This window comes from Equus caballus, chromosome 4 (assembly GCF_041296265.1).
Source record: "Equus caballus isolate H_3958 breed thoroughbred chromosome 4, TB-T2T, whole genome shotgun sequence".
NCBI lineage: Eukaryota > Metazoa > Chordata > Mammalia > Perissodactyla > Equidae > Equus > Equus caballus.
This window is the reverse complement of record NC_091687.1, coordinates 102,081,241-102,101,255: the sequence shown is the minus strand read 5'-3', so window position 1 is coordinate 102,101,255 and position 20,015 is coordinate 102,081,241. Positions and strand designations below refer to the sequence as shown.

The 20,015-nt window shown below is 38.7% G+C and overlaps 1 protein-coding gene across 4 annotated transcripts in view; it reads left to right on the top strand.

The window, feature by feature from the left end:
- TPK1 (thiamin pyrophosphokinase 1) overlaps positions 1 to 20,015 on the top strand; it is a 325,030-nt gene that overhangs the window by 46,830 nt on the left and 258,185 nt on the right. For 2 of the 4 annotated variants that reach the window (XM_005609478.4, XM_014739330.3), the window contains one exon: positions 19,322 to 19,393. The exons of the other annotated variants lie outside the window; for them this stretch is intronic. In XM_005609478.4, coding sequence (XP_005609535.1) covers positions 19,322 to 19,393 — 72 coding nt within the window. The remainder of the gene's footprint in view (positions 1 to 19,321; positions 19,394 to 20,015) is intronic. 4 annotated transcript variants of the gene reach the window in all.

Below are 20,015 nucleotides of genomic sequence, written 5' to 3'. Positions count from 1 at the left end.
CTTACGCTAGTAATCAGGAAAATTGAAGACACTCCAACAAAAGGTCTTTTAAATGCTGAAATCTCCACCAAAATTGCCCTTTCTCCTTGAGTTTCTTGTAATTTTCCCATCTGTTCTCTGCTTCTTCCAAGGCTCATAGGCAGCCTGTTATTCTGCTGGAAACTCAGTTGTTGTTGATGAGTTACTGAGAATCTTCCAACTTAGCCTTTCCTGAGTTTTTTGTGAATCGGACTCCAGGCCTCAGATCTCTTGGAATTTGCATGCAGCGTAGTCTAAGTAGGAACTCAACAGAGGTGTGGAGGGGGCAGCCCGAGGTTAAGCACAGAGGGTTTGCTGTGAAAGTCTGGCTTAGGTCTTTCTGCTCCCATTTGGTAAATTGCTTTCCTTCTCAAGCCTTTAAATTAGAAAAAATAATAGGATTTTCCCCATAATTGGCAGGGATTAAATGGAATGGTACATATAGAATACCTTGATTTCTAACCTGTGTTTTCTTTTTCTTCCTGTATTCACTGAATACTTATTGGGCGTTTCCGCTGTGCCAGGCACTAGGGATACACCAGTGAACAAGTCAAAAATTCATGTCCTCTTTGAGCTTCTTTCCTGGAGGAGGAGAATCTCAGTATGTAGTACATAGTAAGCCTTCGGTGAATGTTACCTTATTGTATAAGAAGTTATTTCGCAACCCAGTTTATGTAACAGTATAACTTGCTGTATAATGAAATAATAGCACCTTATTATTCTCTTTGGATTGACAATAGCCGGGGAAATGAGACTTCTAATTATCTCCTTGCAGGTCCCTATTTTATGGTTCCTGCTTCATCACTGCTCAGAGGAAGGCACTGCCAGGAGTTTCAGATGACAGCTTGCTGTGTTGGCACTTATTATTCAGATGCTAATGGGATAAATTCTTTGGCTTTTATACTGGGAGCAGATTTAACGTGTCTTCCTTAGATTTCACTCATAATCTTATTCACAAGTTCTTTTTAGCTTGTTTGAGAAGTCTGTAATTTTAGAAGCCCTACCTGCTGAATCACAATGCTGAGGAACATGAGTTGATTAACAGAGATCATGTTAAGAACTATTTCACTTTCATTTTAGTGTGTTAAGTCTAAAGAAGACACAACCTTACAGCTATCTGGAGCGCCCTGACATTGCTGTAAACAATAAGGCCAATAATAGCCATATCAGAATGGAAATTTTTAAAAATCAATTATTTGAGTCTTCAGAATCTCTGGCTGAAAATAATGGGTAGGGGAAGCTGGTGATCATTACTTGAAATGGCCTAAAATATATTTTACTGTGTGGCTGACACTTCTCTGGGGTTTTCTACTGCCATTTCTACTGCCATTTGTTAAAAGGTAAACTGAGGTACATTAAAATTTTCAAGAGCTTATTTGAACAAACATCTGTTTGAATCGGGCAGTCTCAAACTGACAGTGGGGAGGAGTGTGCCTTGGACAGGAGCTAGGGGAGAGGCTTTTAAAGGGCAGACGTGGAAGCAATGCAAGGAAATTATTTGATTGGTTAGGGTTTAAGCAGTTACCTATATAGGAAAGCCTCATTGGCTGTTTGTGATTGGTTGTTCTTAAATTTTGTTTTCTTGGATGTGAGTGCGTTCACAGTGACTCTGGTTTAGGACTGGTTTGCTTACGTAGGCTACGGAAGCATTAGAGCCCTCCCAGTCTAATGACCTCCTGTTTAATTACTTTAACACCTCCTTTTCCCCATTCATAGTACTGGCCACTTTTGTGTGTTTGGCCATTTTTTGCACATGGTGTTTTCTCTGCCTGGAATGCCTCACCTCTTCCACCTGGAGCCCTCTTACTCACCCTTCAGGGCTCCTAGGGCGAGTCTCCCGTGACACCCCACTGTCCTCGTGGGAGATTTATGTTTCCCCTTCTGTGGTATCTCATTGCACTGGCACATTGGGTTTTTCTTTTGTTTAATCTGTTGTTCTTCACACTGTCTATTTTGGGACTTATTTTTTTCATTGGCTGCAAAACCTTAATAACCATCTTAATATCATCAGCCCCTTTTATGGCATCACAGGGAAATAATGGCTTTTAAATATAAACATTAATTTCTGTTAGGAAGCAGAGACCGTTATGATCATTCTCTGGTAATACCTAGTTTCTTTTATCCTGACATCTTAATTCCACAAACTTTAATTGGTTTATTTATAAACTTTATTACAGCTTACAAATATTCATGTTAGCGTAAATTAAAGCAAAGATAGCTTAAATACTGCTTTTAATTGTATCTATGATGCCATTAATTATAAGATGCACTATTATGTACTATCAAAAAAGGAGAAAAAATGCTAATTAAACTCTGACACAGTGCTAAGATACTACTGATTCTGAAATACATTCAGAATGCATCTTAACCTGCACTTTAGAGAAGTTAAAATGTACAAAAATGTTCATCCTTAAATCAGTGAAATATAGTAATGCTATACCTTCTAAGAAGGATTAACAACTCTGTCAAGGAACGAAATGAAAGACTGGTTGCCGTTGGTTTTCCTTTCCTTCATTTGCCTTTTGGTAGATGTGCTAATGAGCAGCAAAGACCACAGATGCATAGATGCATAGCTGGAAGAGGGAGGAGTGGACAGAGGGTCTGGGAACTCAACAGATTTCATAATCTGCTCTCATAGTGCTAAACATAACCTACAAATAAGGTAAGAATTGTAAGTAGAGACTTGATTAGTCATATTTATTCATAAGAATTATGAATAAGTATCAGATTACGTTTGAAAAACTTTGTATTACAGGACATTTTATGGGAAATAGCACAGGCTGCCCTGCATAGGGATTGGAGCTAAAACTAACATTGGACGCATGTTGAGAAATGAGTTTTGTCTTGCTTCAAAATCTGGTCTGATCGCTAGGTATAAAGGTTAATTGTAAGAGCACGAAGATTAGTTGCATTTGACTTAGTTCAGCGAATGTGTGAGTCCTCACGTGTCAGGTGGAGATAACGGAGCCCTGGTGATGGCGTGGTTCTTCTGAAGGTTTTTGCTAGCTTTGAGAAGCTGCGCTTTGACAGCTTGCTGATCACTTCGTAGTAACACTGAGGTCGTAGAGAACTATCTGGACGGCACACTAACTTTCCTACTTTTAGCTAATGTGTAGTGGAACAAGCAATGGACTCAGAGCCAAGAGACCTGTAGTCTAGTCTCACCTCAACCTCTAGCAACAAGTAACTGTTTAAATCTTAACTATCTATTGGGCCTTGAGTTCTTTTGATGTTGAGTCCTTTTTGACGATGAGGTTGGAAATAATAATTCAGTCTTTTTCTCTTCATGGACTCAGTCTGTTACTTTTATACTGTTAAAACCAACAAGCTGACTTCTGAGTTGTAAAGGCTTTTTCAAAAAACGTGTATAAAATGTCATAGAACTGGAGATGAAGAGGGAGAGAATATTCATCCACCTCCCTGCTCATCCCCTCTACTTATTTTCAGAAACAAAGCAGCGTAACTTTCTGCTCTTTCCCTTCTTGAGAACATTCTCTTTGTAATGAGGGTAATTGATGTGACAGCCTCAAGCAGATCAATTTAATTGCTTTAATTTTTCTGATTTTTAAGTGTATAAATAATGAAAAGATCAGAAACATACATGTTTCAAACCTCAAAATTAACTTATGTTTCTGGCCTTATTTCTACAACTCACTGTGCCTCCCCTCACTCATTTAGCTCCAGCCAGATTCACTTTGCCATCTTTGAGCATGTCAGGCAAGCTGTGGCCTCAGGGTCTTTGCCCCTGAGGTTCCTTTTCAAGCAGAAAGTCACAGAGCATGTTCCCTCACTTCCTACTCATACCCCTCCTCAGAGTCGGTATCCTGAGCTACCTCACCTCTCCTGGTCTCCTTCCCTGCTTTAGTTTTCTTCTTAGCACTTCTCATGGTCTAACATGCTGTGTATTTTACTTATTGATCTTGTATGTTTTCTGTCTTGTGAAGAGTGTAAGCTCCATTAGGCAGGATTTTCAGTGCTGTATCCCCAGTTCCTAGAACAGTTTCAGGTGTGTGGAAGGTGCATGGTAATGCTTGGTGAGTTAATAAACCTGTCGTGGCATTTGAGGTTATTTTCCTTATAGATATACCGGAGAGAGAGGTTGCGTTATGAGGTGTTGTATATAGGATTAAGTTGTTTTTTGTACAGATCACAAATAGTTCTACTTTAAAATTTAAATCAATGTTTAGATAAAACAGAGTGAAAGAGTCCAGATATATTATAAAAATTAGTCACTAGGATTAAGTGTCACAACTGAATGCAGTCAGTGGAGATTTTCCTGGCAAGTGAGCAAAAACAAACAAAGAACAGTCTGGATTTATTCTTTCATTTTCTTTGATGCAAATCTCTTTCTCTTTATTGGAACATTTCATTCCGTGTCTATGTATGATAGAGGAATTAAATTAATGAGGTCTCACAATGTGTTCCAGGTCAAATATTATATGCAAGTAAGTCACCCCGGATTTTTTTATTCTATTAGAATTTTAAAATTAAAATGATTATTAAAATTTTATTTATATACAGTCAAGAACTAGAGAACTGTACTTTCTCTGTTAAGGTTACCAGAAATACGGGGATCCAAAGCATTATTGTTCTTTTTTAAGAGCAGTGGTTGCTGGAGCCAGTCTCCAGCTGATTGCTAAATACTCAGGAAATTAGTAAGCCAGGTGTTAGCTTGAAGTTGGCCGCGGTGGGGTATTTACAGCATGGCGTTGGCAAATGCTAGAAATCAGGGCTTCCCTCACCCTTATCTCTTTGGGCCAGGGGTTCACAGTGTAAGTTTGCTAGTGTTTATCACCTTATAATGTCACTGGTACTCCCTTACATTCTGACATGCTGCCTTTAAAGGCATAGAAAGAGGTGAAGTTATAATCAGGCCCATGGACATATGCCCAGGATATTAAAACCATCCTTTATCTGCGTTCTGGCAGGGAAAAGGGGAGGAAAAGAGCCATACTTTGTCATCTTTGTATGCTCCCTCCCTTTGGCCCAGCTCATTTCCGAGAGTGTGTGTGTGGGCGGAGGAGTGGTGGTGGGCAAGTTCAGATGAAAACCTTCTGGGCATTTGCAACTCAACTGTAAGTGTTATTGATTAACTGGCCTGACAGTCTTTGGAGTGTTTTTTCCCCTGCTTGAGAATCACTGTCTGCCTTTGTAAGGAATGCTGCAGAAACAGAATTCAGTTTGTATTTGATTTAGAACTGGACCGTATGCTTCATTAAGTGAGGGACACCTATATGGAGTCTGTTGTGCTTTGTTCTTTACATTAAAAAAAAAAGTTCTAAGATTGTGTTTCTGTTCAAACCGGGTATGGTGACCTTAGAAGTAATTTTGTAAGACATCCAAAGTCTTAAAAATTAATTGGAAAGAAACTTAGAACACTCAAATTACGATGGTTAAGTTTGTGTGCCTGTGTGTATGTTTAGTTTTGGGGGTAACTATTTTAGTGGAGCAGACAATAGCACAACGAATGGTTTTAAAGTTCAAGTTAGAATCAGTTATTTCATGACTTCTTTGTGCTGGGGCCTAGGGTAAATTTTGAAAATAAGTGGGATGAGTTAACTATTTTTTCTACATGCCTAAAGTGCAAAAACTGTTGTTGAAGGAGAAGTATATAACTGTTATTAGCAGAAGAGATTAAATACGATGGTTTCCAGGTGAGAATGATCAATGGGGAAAATGGAGAGAAGTAGGAAGAAGGGAGTGCAACATTTTCTCTAGATTTTTGAAGGGTAAGGAGGTCTTTGCCAGGGGCAGGAAACCTCAGTTGTCCAGTGTTTATTTACTGTCTGTCAGGCCCACATGATGTGTGTTATCTCATTGAATCTCCCGTTATTATAGTCCACACTTTGTGGACTCAGAGATGTTAAATAAATTTCTCGAATATCTCAAAGTTAAACAGCTAATAAGAGACAACACTATGATTTGAACTAGGTCTGTGTGATCCCAAAGCTCGTGTTCTTAATCACCGACTATTCTGAAGGGCACTCAAGGCAGTGGGAAAACTGTGAACAAAGACACAACTATAGAAGTGCCCGCTGTCCTCACACAATGATGAGCAGCCCTCTAGACTGGAGCTGAGAAGGTAGCCTGAGAACCTAGTATCTGACACAGCCCCTGCCAAGCCAGGATACGCTCTTCAGTCACTGATTTATTTGATCAAAGTTATTGAGCGCCTACTGTGGGCCAGAAATTTTTCTTGGTGCTGGAGATTCAGAAGTGAGCACATGGCCTTGCCTTCAAAACCTGAATCTAGTACTGATACCCAGGTTTTCAGTTATGAGTTCTTGCTTTGCACGTTTGCCCAGAAAATACTTCATAACTTGGTCTTCAGATAAATTTCTTCCTTTTGGAATTATTTTATAGTTTTATAACTATATTTAAGTGTATATACTATATACACACACACTATATATATATATATGTAGTTTCCTATGTCTATTCTGGAATTAATTTTAGTGGGTGGTATGAGCCAGGGAATTGATATCATCTTTTTCTTCAATTTTCTTCTAAGTAGGAGGCCCCTTCATTTTCCCTGTTGAACTATTACTGCTTTGATATACTAGGTTGCTTATAATTTCAGTGTCGCAGCTATTCACTTAAAAAGTGCATTGTGCATGCTGTTAAAATTCTTTATAAAGTTTATAAACAAGCAAAATGGATTTGTGAATAAATGAACCAAAATGCAAAGGTCAGTTTCTTTTAACTAATATGTGGCTGGTGCTATTCCTTCCCTCTTCTCAACCTTCCCCTTATGTCAACTTATCCTTTTCTGATAGAACCAGAATATCATTTGGGGTCTACCCCAGCCTGTTTTCAGTTTTCTAATCTGAGTTAATCTGCCATTTTTGCTCACAAATTCCCCGTCCTAACTTCCTTTTTAAAAAGCTTTGAAATGTAGTACAGACTTGATGTAAGCATTTATATGATATAAAGGCAAACACAGAAAAAGTTAATGGTTTCCTTCTCTCTTTTTCATTTGCATTCTGCTAAGGTAATTGCTTTTAACATGCTACACCTCTTTCTATGTTCATTTCTGGTAACTCTTGATGAAGAGAAATGTTCTATGTGAGAGAAGTATGAAAATACTAATAGAATTGGGAATTGGGACGTGGATAAATTCTTAAATGTAATGCTGATTTATAAAAGTCTTACCCTAAGCTTTGAAGAACAATGTTTTCTGAGTTCTCCAGAATGTATTTCCATGGAGGAAACCCCCTACACTTTGTTCTGTAAGGTGGAGGGAGTTGCATTCTCCATTTGCTGTCTTGAGAATCCTGTTGTAAGTCACTTTCTCTAGCTTCTTAAAAAAAAACTTTTAAATCTACTTAGTCTAATTTGCATAAATTACTCAATATTTTGGGAGGAAAGAATGCTAGATAGTGTTCCACAAACTATCTGCTTTTAATTTTTACTTGAAACTGAAATAACCTATTATTTTAGTGATTCTTTGGTGTATTCCAACGTGGTGTTTAAAGATTGTTGGCCAACATCTTTGGAGTGGGGCACATTGCCTGGGAAGTGTTCTTTTCTTTCCATTTGCCAGACTGGTTTTTCTTTTTTGAGGAAGATTAGCCCTGAGCTAACTGCTGCCAATCCCCCTCTTTTTGCTGAGGAAGACTGGCCCTGAGCTAACATCCGTGTCCGTCTTCCTCTACTTTATATGTGGGATGCCTACCACAGCATGGCTTGACAAGCAGTGCCATGTCTACACCCGGGATCCGAACCGGCGAAACCCCAGGCCCCCGAGAAGCGGAACGTGTGCACTTAACCACTGCGCCACTGGGCCAGCCCCCTAGCTAAACTCTTTTATTTTACTTTTTTTTTGATAATATAAGCACAGGGTACTATATACATAGATATAAAAGATTAACAGGTAAAACTAATGCTCCCTTCTATTTTTGTGTTGCAGCTAACAGTTTTCCTCTTTGGGTGGGGTGGGGGGGGGCGGGGTGGGGATTAGATCTCAGAGCGCTCGCCTGTGGCCTAGTGGAGATCATTTGTTGGTGTCAAAGTTCGAAGTCCCTCTTGAATTCTATAGAAGCCCACGGTGCCCACGAGATAAAACTGTTCACCTACCTTGACTTTAGTAAGATTCCTGCAGTGTGGGTTTGCCTCTTGATATGGTGGACTGCGTATGTGTAATCAGAATTAGTTCATGGTACGTGCATGGTTCTTTTGAATTTAAATCTATGTGTTTTCTTCTTGAAAAAGAAAAGGTTGAACAGAAAGACTTCTGTTTTATTCATAAGTCCTTTGATCACATAGTAGTGTGCTGTGTCATCAGTGTCAATTTAACAAGGCAGTAAATGTGCTTAGTAAACTTTGAAACTCTAAGTAAATGTCAGTTGTTTTGTCCTTACAAACTAGAGGTCTCAGAGAACATCAGTCTGTGGTTTGACTGTATCCCAATTTAGCTTCATTTGGACTTATTTTGATTGTAAATATTGGTATGTCTCTTGAGGATTTAAACAAATCCTGTTTAACTTAAAGAAGAAAAAGAAAAGGTCTCTGATTGTCATTATTTATTCATGGTATTATTACGTGTGAAGCCCACAAATCTTTGAAGCGCTACCCATCCCCCAAACAGTTCTCACCTGACTAACCAAACCCAAGAAGAAGGTCTGGAGGAGGTATTTAGAAGGGAGTATTTACTGGCATGTCGAACTTCTTTTGCCCTCCTTCTCTTGCTGGCCAGCGAAAGGGATTCTATGCTTTGAGGTGGGTGGAAATGGATTGAGGTGGCAAGTGAGCCGAAGGAGAACAGGTAGGCCCTCTGTTTGTTTTAGAAACACGTGCCCAGCTTATCTGGATTCTGCCTTCAGAAAACATTCTGAACCGACTTTTCAAGTGTGAGCACTGTTGTGGCCTAGCTGTCAACATGTCAAGACCCATGTGATGGACTCTGTTTGTAGTACTTTATGATGAACCCTTAGGGTTATGACATTACATCTACGGTTTGCTAGGTACCGATTGATTTTCTTGATTGACAGGAAGCCCACTTTATTGTGGCCCAGGTCAGCAGGGCAAGGGACAGTCGATGGAGCAGGTTTGAACTCTGTCAGCAGCTTGAGAGGTGTCACAGTGCCAAGATGAAGAACTCAGCTTCCTTCCTTTGGGTTATAGTGAGAATGTGTTTATTAAGAACAAGAAAGAAAATATTTCTTGGTATATCCTTCTTTTATATCAAGAAAGACTCAACACTTTGTCAGAGTTCACCTTCCTTCTCTATTCCCCCTACTTCTTACACAATAGAAGCTTACTAGTTATAAAATACAAAATGTGCTTTTTTCTTGACTAACATGCATTTCCAGCATGTGTGGATTCCTGTGAGAATTTATTGGGGCATTTTGTTTTAGTGGCATAGTTTTTATATCAGGATTACCGAACTTGGATAGACCCATTGCTATTGCATCATGGGAGGTAATGCTCTTAGGTGGAAATTTATTTAACCCATTCAGAATCTATTTGCACAATAACTAGATATATGCCCAGGTTTGTAGAACTCAATGACGTCTTACATGGATTTCTTTGTTTCCTAAATAGGTACTAAATGTAAACACCCATTTAGCTTAAAAAGGTTTAAACTATTTTCAAAGAAAGTATTTCCAGACTCTTTAATTATGTAGTTGTACTTCTGTGGACCATCTCCAGGTTCTTTAGTTTTTTTGTGAGTTATAATGATCGGAACACCATTTAGCTGTTTTAGGGCAAGATGATTGGTTTTTCTTGCTGTCTTTTCTATTGTCCTTCCTAGAACATTTTGTATAATAGTCATTTAAGAGAAGTACTCAGGGCTCCAGGACCCAGAAAGGGCCATTGTGTTTTATGGGGGTGTTATTTCATTCTGTGAGGGATTGTATAGAGTATAGAACCATTTGTCCCTAGCAAACTGGAGGGAGTCACTTGATTATTAGAAGGAGTAGCTGGAGTCAATTTATTATAAATGGATTTGAAGTCAGAGTTGGAAGAGCAACTCAACAAATATTTATTCAGTGCTTTCTATGCAGATGAGGAGTACACAGCAAAGGAGACTGAGGAGTGGCCAGTCAGATAGGAGGAGAACCAAGAAGTGAAGGAAGAACTTGATTCAAGAAGGATGTGGGGCTGACCCCATGGCTGAATGGTTAAAGTCACGCGCTCCACTTCAGCGGCCCAGGGTTTCGCTGGTTTGAATCCTGGGTGTGGACATGGCACTACTCGTCAGGCCATGCTGAGCTGGCGTCCCACATGCCACAACTTGAAGGACCCACAACTAAAATATACAACTATGTACTGGGAAGATTTGGGGAGAAAAAAGCAGCCAAAAAAAAAAAGAAGATTGGCAACAGTTGTTAGCTCAGGTGACAATCTTTAAAAATAAAAAAAATAAGGATCTTTGTTAAAAAAAAAAAGGATGCAAGAAGTGATCTATTCTGTTATGCTACTGAGATATGTTGGGCAAGATGAGAATTGAGATGTAGCTGTTGAATTTTATAATAACAGGTCATCAATCACCCTGACAGTAGTTATTTCTAGGAGGTGATGAGATGAAAACCGCATTAAAGTGAGTTTTGCTGAAGACTGAGAGAGAGAGATGGGGTAGAAGCTGAAGATGATGTAGGGTAGGTGACCATCTCATTTATCATCCAAACCAGGACACTTTGCCAAGGGAAGGGGGTGCACCTGGGGTATAGCGAATGGTCACTCTTCACTGAGAGAGCTTTTTTGGGGAAGTATCTATTTATGTCTACTCTTTGTTTACTTTCTCTGAAGCAATTTCTTGTATATGACTTACCAGTTCTTAGTCCATTGGTAATTCGGTTATTTTTAATAGACTTTGGTATGGAGTGTTTCTTCAGAGCTTTTTAATAGTTCTGCTTTGTCCACATGCAATTTAATTCCTCAAAGAATGAATTGGCTTGACAGTTTTGATTTCCCTGTGCACACTTAAAAAAAAATTCTGCTCTTAAATACGGAAGTTTGTGCAACATGAAAATGAAATTCAATGCCCTAGAGTTTTCACTATTTAATTGAAATATATTTAGGGATGAGAGATTCATAATAATGGTCTTTGGTCTTCTGACAAAATAACAATTATTTATAATGAGTGGCATGTGTTGGCTAATATTGATTTTATCTGAGTTCCAGTTTTTTTAAATGGAGATCATAAACCCTTGATAACTTACTAATGAATTTCAGTAATTTTTTTCTGCTGTAAATTGTCTTTTATTTCAGTGTATTTTCATTTAAGAGTACTAGTCTTCAATCCTTTTTTGATCTCATACTATATCAGTTAAAGAAAAAAGCAACCATTTATTTATAAAAATTACAAATAACTGTTATGTGATATGTATATAAATTTTTCAGAAAACAATTAAAAAAGATTAATAGACTGTTGACACAGATAAAGGTGGAATGAACAGTATTTTTCAGTAGTCTTGCTCTTTATGGTGGCTTTCTGCTGTCATTAGCTCAAGGCACCGTACCAGCCGTTGTGAACTCTGGTTACCCATTAGACTCTCTTATGATGCTTTTTAAAAAGTAATGATGCACAGGCCCTACTGCAGGCACGTTAAATCAGAATCTCTAGGAAGGGGAGTGACTTTTCTCTCCTTTTTAATCTGTGATTCTGATATATACCTTGAGGTTGAGATCCACTGTTTCATAAACTGAAGGATAGATTTATCATTTGTGATAATTATTGTAAATCCAAAGTTCATATCTTCTTATAATCTTCCTTGCTTCCTCCTGCACCCCCTTCCTTCCTTTCTCTCTTTCCCTCCCTCCTCTTCTCCCTCCCGCCACTAAGTTCTTGTCAGAGCTGGTTAGATTGTATCTGAAGCTTGTTGAGCGCCAGTTTTAGAAGTGATCAGTTCTGCCATTTGCTTGTATGATTGTGCTTTGGCAGAATTTGTGTTATCTTTAATATGTGTTGAAGAATATTTTTAAACTACTCTTCCATTTGGTGAAGATTAGTTTATGTAAAAATCTGTAATTTTACTTTACTGGGCATAGGTAAACTGCAAGTCATCCTAATTTGCTGGAGGGGAAATGAGTACGGGTGCACTGCCCATGCCATTGTGTGGTGCTCGCACTTTCTCCTTAGGAGATCTCAGGTATAATAGATAACCCATGGCCATCTACTGCAAGGACAAGCGAGGTACTGGTGCTCGTCTGTGTGTTAAATATCATTGTCTTAATTTCTTTTTCTTTTTAATTAAAAAACCCCACCTAAACCTTTTACTCCTGAGTTGCATGACTGAGTTTTTGAGATCACTGATTTAGAGATGTGAATAGGGTCTACCTCTGAATAGAATCCAAATAATTTTCATGCTCAGAGATCTGAAATAGAAAGAAATTGATTTTCTGGAGATTTGCTGTTCTGTTGTCCTTGTTTTACTTTCTTAATTAAAAGAATACCTTGATATAATTATAGTTTTCCAAAGATGGAATAGAATTATCTTTGCCTTCTGGTGCAGTGGGTTTTTTTCTTGGCTTTATACCTGAATCCAAACATACTTTGGGGCTCTAATGACAGTTTTGTTCCATGGAGTAATTGCTGAGTGAATACTTCATGGAATGGTTTTCAGTTCTTTTTTTTTTTTTTTTTGCCCCAGGGCTTTAAAAAATTAATAGACTGCTGACACAAATAATCCATAACCAACCTATAAATCAGAATCGGGGTGAGTTTATTATGACCCAGAGTGAGGATTATAACCTGGGAAGGCCTTAGAAGGCATTCCAGAAAAGCATGGGTTTCAGTACAGGCTTATATGTTTTTAGAACAAAGAACATACATAAAACACACCCAGGATACATTTTCAACAAAATTTCAAAGAGGTATTGAGTTGGCAAATTAGCAGGTCCACATGACCTTGATGTCAGGAAAGGGACTAATCTGGGCATTGCTAATAGGGCGTAGGAGGGAAGGATGCTTTCTTATCTAGAGAGAGAGCATTCTAAGCAGATGTACAGTGTGTGTTTGATAGGCCATGAGGCAGGCTCTTTAGTTCAAGCCGAGCCAGTTACCCCATGTACCTCAATATGTGAAAATCTCTTGTCAAGATTTAATTTTTTTTAAAAAAAAAAACAGCTTTATATTTACAGAAAAATTGGGAAATAGTAAAGACAGTTCCCATATACTGCCTCCCCCCAGCCCGCACCATGTTCAGTTTTCTCTGTATTGGTATCTTACATTAGTAGGGTGCATTTGTTATAGTTAATGAAACCATATTGATACATTACCATTAGTTACATAGTTTGTTCAGATTTCCTTAGTTTTTACCTAAGGCCTTTTTCTATCCCAGGATCCCATTCAACATACCACGTTACATTTAATTGTCATGTCTCCTTAGGATCTTGTTGGCTGTGGCAATTTCTCAGACTTTTCTTGTTTTTGATGACCTTAGCAGTTTTGAGAAGTATTGACCAGGCATATTGTATCAGGTGCCTCTACTGGAATTTGTCTGATCTTTTTCTCCTGATTAGGCTAGGGTTATGGGATTTTGGGAAGAAGACAGAGTGTTATGTTCATCATCACATTATATCAAGGGTACATCCTATTGACATGATTTATGACTGTTGATGTTGATGTTGATCATCTGGCTGAGGTAGTGTTTGTCAGGTTTCTCCACTGTAGAGCTTTTCCCCCTTTCCATACTGTACTCTTTGGAAGGAAGTTACTATGTGCAGCTCACACCATACTATGTTTAGTCCACAACTATGCTTCCCTTCTTTGGGGTGGAGTATCTACATGATTTATTTGGAATTCTTCTGCCTAGGAGATTTGTTTCTTTCCCCCTATTTTAATAATTAACTCAGTCATTTTATTATATCAGTATTGACTCATGGGTATTTATTTCTGTACTTTAGATTGTAATCCAGTACTTTTTTATTTATCTTGTTACTCAGGTTGTTCCGGTTTTGGCCATTGGGCCATTGGACCTCTTTGAGTTGGCTATTGTTTCCCTTTGACATATTCTCATCAATGTGGGTGTTTTGTTTTTGGGGGAGCACTTCCTTTCTTTCTGGCACTGTCTGATGGTCCAGGCTCATCTTGTATATTTCCTTTCCCAATCACAGAATCAGCCATTTGTCCAAAGAGGCAGGGCTTTTATATATATATATATATAACAGAAGAGAGAGAGCTATATAACAATGACAGAGATGTGGGATGCCCCTCCCACCGTTTTTAGCATCTGAACTTGTGATTTTTAACAGTTCTTAACCTTCAGAGGTCTTCTTCCCTTTTTAGCCCAAGACTGATGATTTGACTTCATTTTTCTTTTCATGTCATGAACTTGGAACTTTGTACTTAATTCAGGATTTCCACGCATCTTGGAGCATTTTGGTTTTGATACATCCAGGGTCAGATTTTCCATCTGCTTCTGTAACTCAAACCCCTTTGAGAAAGCAATTCAAGGATTTTGACTCAAGAGTTGAGACAGGTCTATATGTTTCTTTGTTCTTTAAAATGGAGTGCATTATACATTTTTTTAGATAATGAAAATGTTCTGTTACTATTACACTAGATAGCCTGCCATCTGTTTCTATATTTCTCTTTGAGATTGCCTTAGGACACTTGATTTAAAAATTTGTAGCCTTTGAAGCATAATGAAAAAGTTCTTCGTAGCCTTTTTCTTAATCTTTTTGTGTTGCCCAGGAATGGCATCAGTGTGACAGCTTGAGAAATACTTGAAATAAGCCTATTAATTTCCATACTTCCATGGTTCCTGACTCTCTCTCTTTTTCTAAATTCCTGGACATTTAGAGCCAGAAGCAGTGTCCTGTGACTCAGTGCCTGAGAGTGATGTGGAGTGCTACGTGATGAAATGTCTGCATTGAGAGATTCCCATAAGCTAGTTAGGAAGAATAGGTGGTTCTCGATGCTACTTTTTGTGCAACCTGCTATGGATTAGTAATCATGAGGGCTGGGAGTGTAAAATAAATGCCAAACTGACTTCATCTAGTTATAATTCCAGAGGAGACTAGATTAGAAGAGGAAAGAATACCAGATCCTATTAGAAAACTAAACTAGATTAGAAAAAAAAAAATCAGATCCTAGTGCCTAAATAACTTTATTTTTTTATTAAAGATTGGCACCTGGGCTAACAACTGTTGCCAATCTTCCTCCCCTTTTTTTTTCAAAGATTGGCACCTGGGCTAACAACTGTTGCCAATCTTTTTTTTTTTCTGCTTTATCTCCCCAACCCCCCCCCCCCCCCCCGCCACACACACAGTTGTATATCTTAGTTGCACGTCCTTCTAGTTGTGGGATGTGGGACACTGTCTCAACGTGGCCTAACGAGCAGTGCTATGTCCACACCCAGGATCCGAACCTTGGGCCGCTGCAGCAGAGAGCGCGAACTTAACCACTCGGCCACGGAGCCGGCCCCTAAATAACTTTATATATAGAACCAGCTTAACATGAGTGTTATGTATAGAAATAGCTGAATTAGTTAATTATCATTAATAACATCATTAGTAAATCATAACTGTACTGCATATTTTCATACTGCTTCATTCTTTTCAAAAGTGCTTTCACAGATATTACCTTAATGAAAGTATTGGTTTAGAGGATCGATCACGTGGATAATAATGTGCTTTCCTTTTATCAGATTGCTCTTTGAGCCACAAAACTACTGAGTTCTATATCGGAGATTCAGTGACATAAAGCAGTTTTATTCATTCATTTAAACATGTACAATATGGTTGAAAGCTTCCTTTAGCAGTCCAGACCTTGTCAAAGATAAATGGAGTGTTGGTTTATCTAAATTATTAGCTCCTTGCCATGAACATCTTATTGAGCACTTACCATGTGCCAGCTATGAATCCCTTATGCTGATGCTCCGTCTGTGTTGAATGAATGAGTGAGTGAAAGTTTTCCTTCCTGCGCTTTGATGCTTGTCTGCTCTTCTTTAAAGTCATCTGCAATTCCTATCTAGATTGCATTTACCTTAACTCAGCCTGGACTATGATCATTTTATTAATTAAAATTTGTTTTTGGGGCCCGCCTCATGGCTGAGTGGTTAAGTTCGCGAGCTCCGCTTCCATGGCCCAGGGTTTTGCCAGTTTGGATCCTGGACGTGGACCTACCACACATCAAGCCATGTTGAGGCGGTATCCCACATAGAAGAAGTAGAAGGACCTACAACTAGAATATACAACTGTGTACTCGGGGGCTTTGGGGAGAAGAAGAAGAAAAAGATTGGCAACAGATGTTAGCTCAGGGCCAATCTTTAAAAAAAAAAAAATTTGATTTCTCTCTAGAATAGTGAAACTTGAAATAATATCAACTTAAACAAAATAGAATTTTTTTTCTCACATAAAAGAAGTCTGGAGGCAGGCAATGGAGTGCTGGAATGGAGGCTCCAAGGAGTCATCAGGGACCCAGGCTCCTTCAGGCTTTTGCTTTTGTTCCTATGATCCTAGGTGGCTGCTAGAATTTCATTCAGTGAATTCATCAATCCTTGCTCCGGATGGCAGGATGGAGGCAGAAAAGAAGCAGAAGGAAAAGCTGCCTCCATTTTAAGGACACTCCCTAGAAGTAACATATAAAGTTCCTATATACATCTCCTTGGCCAGACCTAGTCTTATGACTACATTTTGCTGCAAAGGAGTCTGGGATATCTAGATTTTTCACCTGGACAGTAATATGCCAAGTAAAACATAAAACAGAAAGCAAAACAAAGCAACAACAAAAAAAGAAACAAAACAAAAAACCCCTCAGGATTCTGCTGTTAAAAAAGTAGAGGGAGGGGCGAGCCCCATGGCTGAGGGGTTAATCCTGCACTCTGCTTCAGCAGCCCAGGGTTTCTCAGGTTCGGATCCTGGGCACGGACATGGCACCGCTCATCAGGCCACACTGAGATGGCGTCCCACATGCCACAACTGGAAGGACCCACAACTAAAAATACACAACTATGTACTGGGGGGCTTTGGGGAGAAAAAGAAAAAATAAAATCTTTAAGAAAAAAAAAGAAGTGGAGAGAGAACATCTTGAGGCAATTACTGGTCCCTGCCACAACCATTCCCTCTAATGCCACCCAAATGAGCATCCTAGATTCCCCTTACCTCTTGAGCAGTGGTTTTGCCAATTCTCAAGCCAGCTGTCACCACCGTCTTACTTGTTTATTCCTACTCCTACTTATACTCCCCAGAATTGGTGGGAAAAATCCTAAAATTATAGGCCTGTCATGTACCTGTTCAAATGTCATGTACCTGTTTGTTAGTTAACCCCAATTGAATTCTTATTTTTAAACTTGGGGATTGTGAGCTCCTGTAATCCGTTTCTTACAGCAGTTTTAAATTTTCCACATTCCATTCTACTTCTGTATTTTCACTTTGTTTTTGTTTTCTTTCTTATAAATAGGTCAACCATAGTCTACCTTTCCCTCACTTCTGTGTGTCTCTATGGTATGTCTTCGTGTGCCTGTTTTAATCCATAGGATGTAAGCCTGATGAGGGGGCTCCATTTCTCTTGTTTACTGCTGCCTCGAGCAGAGCCTGAGCAAGAGTACTTCATGCACTCTAAGTACCTGTTAGATGAATAAATGGATCATTGTCTTTCTTTCTCTTCCTTCCTTCTTCCTCCTAGAATATAGGATTGTTTCTATATTTAAAATACTTGCTCTTGACTTTGCTACCTCCCCCCCACCCCCGCCGTTTGTCACACTTCACTTTTTATTTTTTAAGAGGCATCTCTCCTCACAGTTTACTAACTCCTTGTTCCCTTTACTATCTTGAGGCTCCCTCTGTGAATTTTCAGATTTGTCTTCCAGATTTTTCCACCCTCATTGGCCTTTTTTCATCGTTGAGTCTCCTCCGCCTCCACGATGGTGAGCAAAACACTACGATCTTGCATTCATCCTCTGTTCTTTTCTCTCTCTGCCCTTTCTTTGCAATATCTTAGCTGCTAGGCTGCTTGTTGACCTTCAGCTGTTATCTCTGTATGGATGATTCCTAAGTATACACACATTGCTTTTACAACTCATTTCTGCATCACTCTTAAAGACTTCCTGGTGCCTCAACTTAAACTCCCCTGTCATCTTAAATAGTAAGTCTAGAATCCATGATGTTAGTATTAGTGTCCCACGTTCATGTCACTAGGGCGTTGCTTCTGAAACTTGGCAGTGTAGGAACCCTAATGGCAAAGGAGAGTGGCTTCCTGGGTGTTGTTTTCCGTGCTAGAATGCACTTTCTTTTATTCTCTCCAACTTCTTTTCCCTTTTAAGATCAAGTTCAAAAAGCTACATTTCACAAAGATTTCTTGGATGACACTAGACCTTACTGACTTTCTAGGCTTTGAACTCCTGCCATACTCATTTATCTGTTGCCTGGCACTCCTCATATACTTGTATTGTATTGTGGAATAAATCGTCTTTATTATAAATGTCTTATCTTGCAGATACCCTGTAATCGTATTCCTCTTTGTACTCTTAGTGCTTGGTATATAATCAGCACTTAATAATGTTTGCTGTGGATGATGGCATCCCCTTTTCATTTCCTTATCTTGTTCCATTTCTGACTCTGAGATAGCTTAAAAAAAACAATTAATTTTTCTTATCACCAAATAAACATTTCTTCTCCATAAATGAAATGGAATGCTTGGTCTGAGCTGAGTGACAGATTTTCGACAGCCTGATTGCATTCTGCTTTGCACTATTTACAGTACATTATTAAAGGCTTGGAATGATTGTTGGAGAAGTAACTTTTCTCCATCTTTCTTAGTCTTTTGAGTGTCATCATCTTAAAAACTTGGAATAAAAGAGTCCTGAAAAGAGCCAGTAGGATTTTGTGAAAACACATGACAAAGCTTTGCATTGGGGAGTTCAAGATAGGGTAGGGGCAGAGAGAGAGAAAGAGAGTGAAAGAGAGAATATGAATAAGTGAGAATGAACGTGAAAATACACACCCAGTAGACCCACACCACTTGGTAAATAATGTCAGGATATCAGACCAGCCAGGTAGAAGGGTAGCTGGATCAGAGTAATGGGTATATCATAAGGATGAGAATTCATATCAAGAGCATTTCTGCTCCCCACCCCCTACAAAAAGAAGCCTACTCAATTGCTTTTATGATAAATTGTTTTTATAAAAAATTCCTCAGTAATATAGTAATATGATGGACCTACGGAATAAAGTACATCCAGTTAATCTGTGGTGTCGTTTAAAACTAAGGTATGAGAAATTAGCTGTGGTTCAAATTTAGCTCTGTGCAGACTGAAAATCTGGCCTGGTAGAGTATGATCCCAGACTCAAATTAGTGGAACAAAAGACTCAGTTCATTTATTTATTTTATTTTACTTTTTTTTTTTTTTAATAGGGAATTTGAAGTACTGCCTTGTGATTCTGAATCAGCCTTTGGACAAATATTTTCACCATCTTTGGAGCAAAGGTAGTCTTAATTAGCATTTATATTTCTTTGCTTTCTTACTCTATTTGGGACTAACCTGACTATTAAATACCCCAGAACCTACCTGTAATACCAAAAAGTGGCATTCGTAATAAGGCGATTTAATTAATGGATTATCAGAAGAATCCATTATTGCGTCTCTGTTAACCTGTTTATATATGTGCTTTCCGCAGCTTGGATCCCCAAGGACAGAATTACAATGCAGCCTCACTCTACTGCATTTCAGAACTACTCTGTGGATGTTAGTCTTGAGTACTCACCAAGTATTTGTTCAAGTGTAAATATTTTTGGCACTGTTCACAGCAAAAAGCATCCCCAAGCCTTGCTTGTCCCGGCATCCAGTAATCAGATATCTGCAGGGTGACTGGATTCGCAAAATTAAGAAAGAAGACATGTTACCAGTATATTAAAATCTCTAGAGATGCTGAGAAATATAGTTAAAAATGGGATCGTTTCCAAGAATTAGTACTTCTATGAGGTTTCTTGTAAGAAACAGGCTTTATTAACTATCTATTTACATTATTCTTTGATTTTTATATGATTAGCTCTCAGCCAAAAAATAATATTAAACATTCACTGTGCTCCTCTATGAAATCTTGATTTT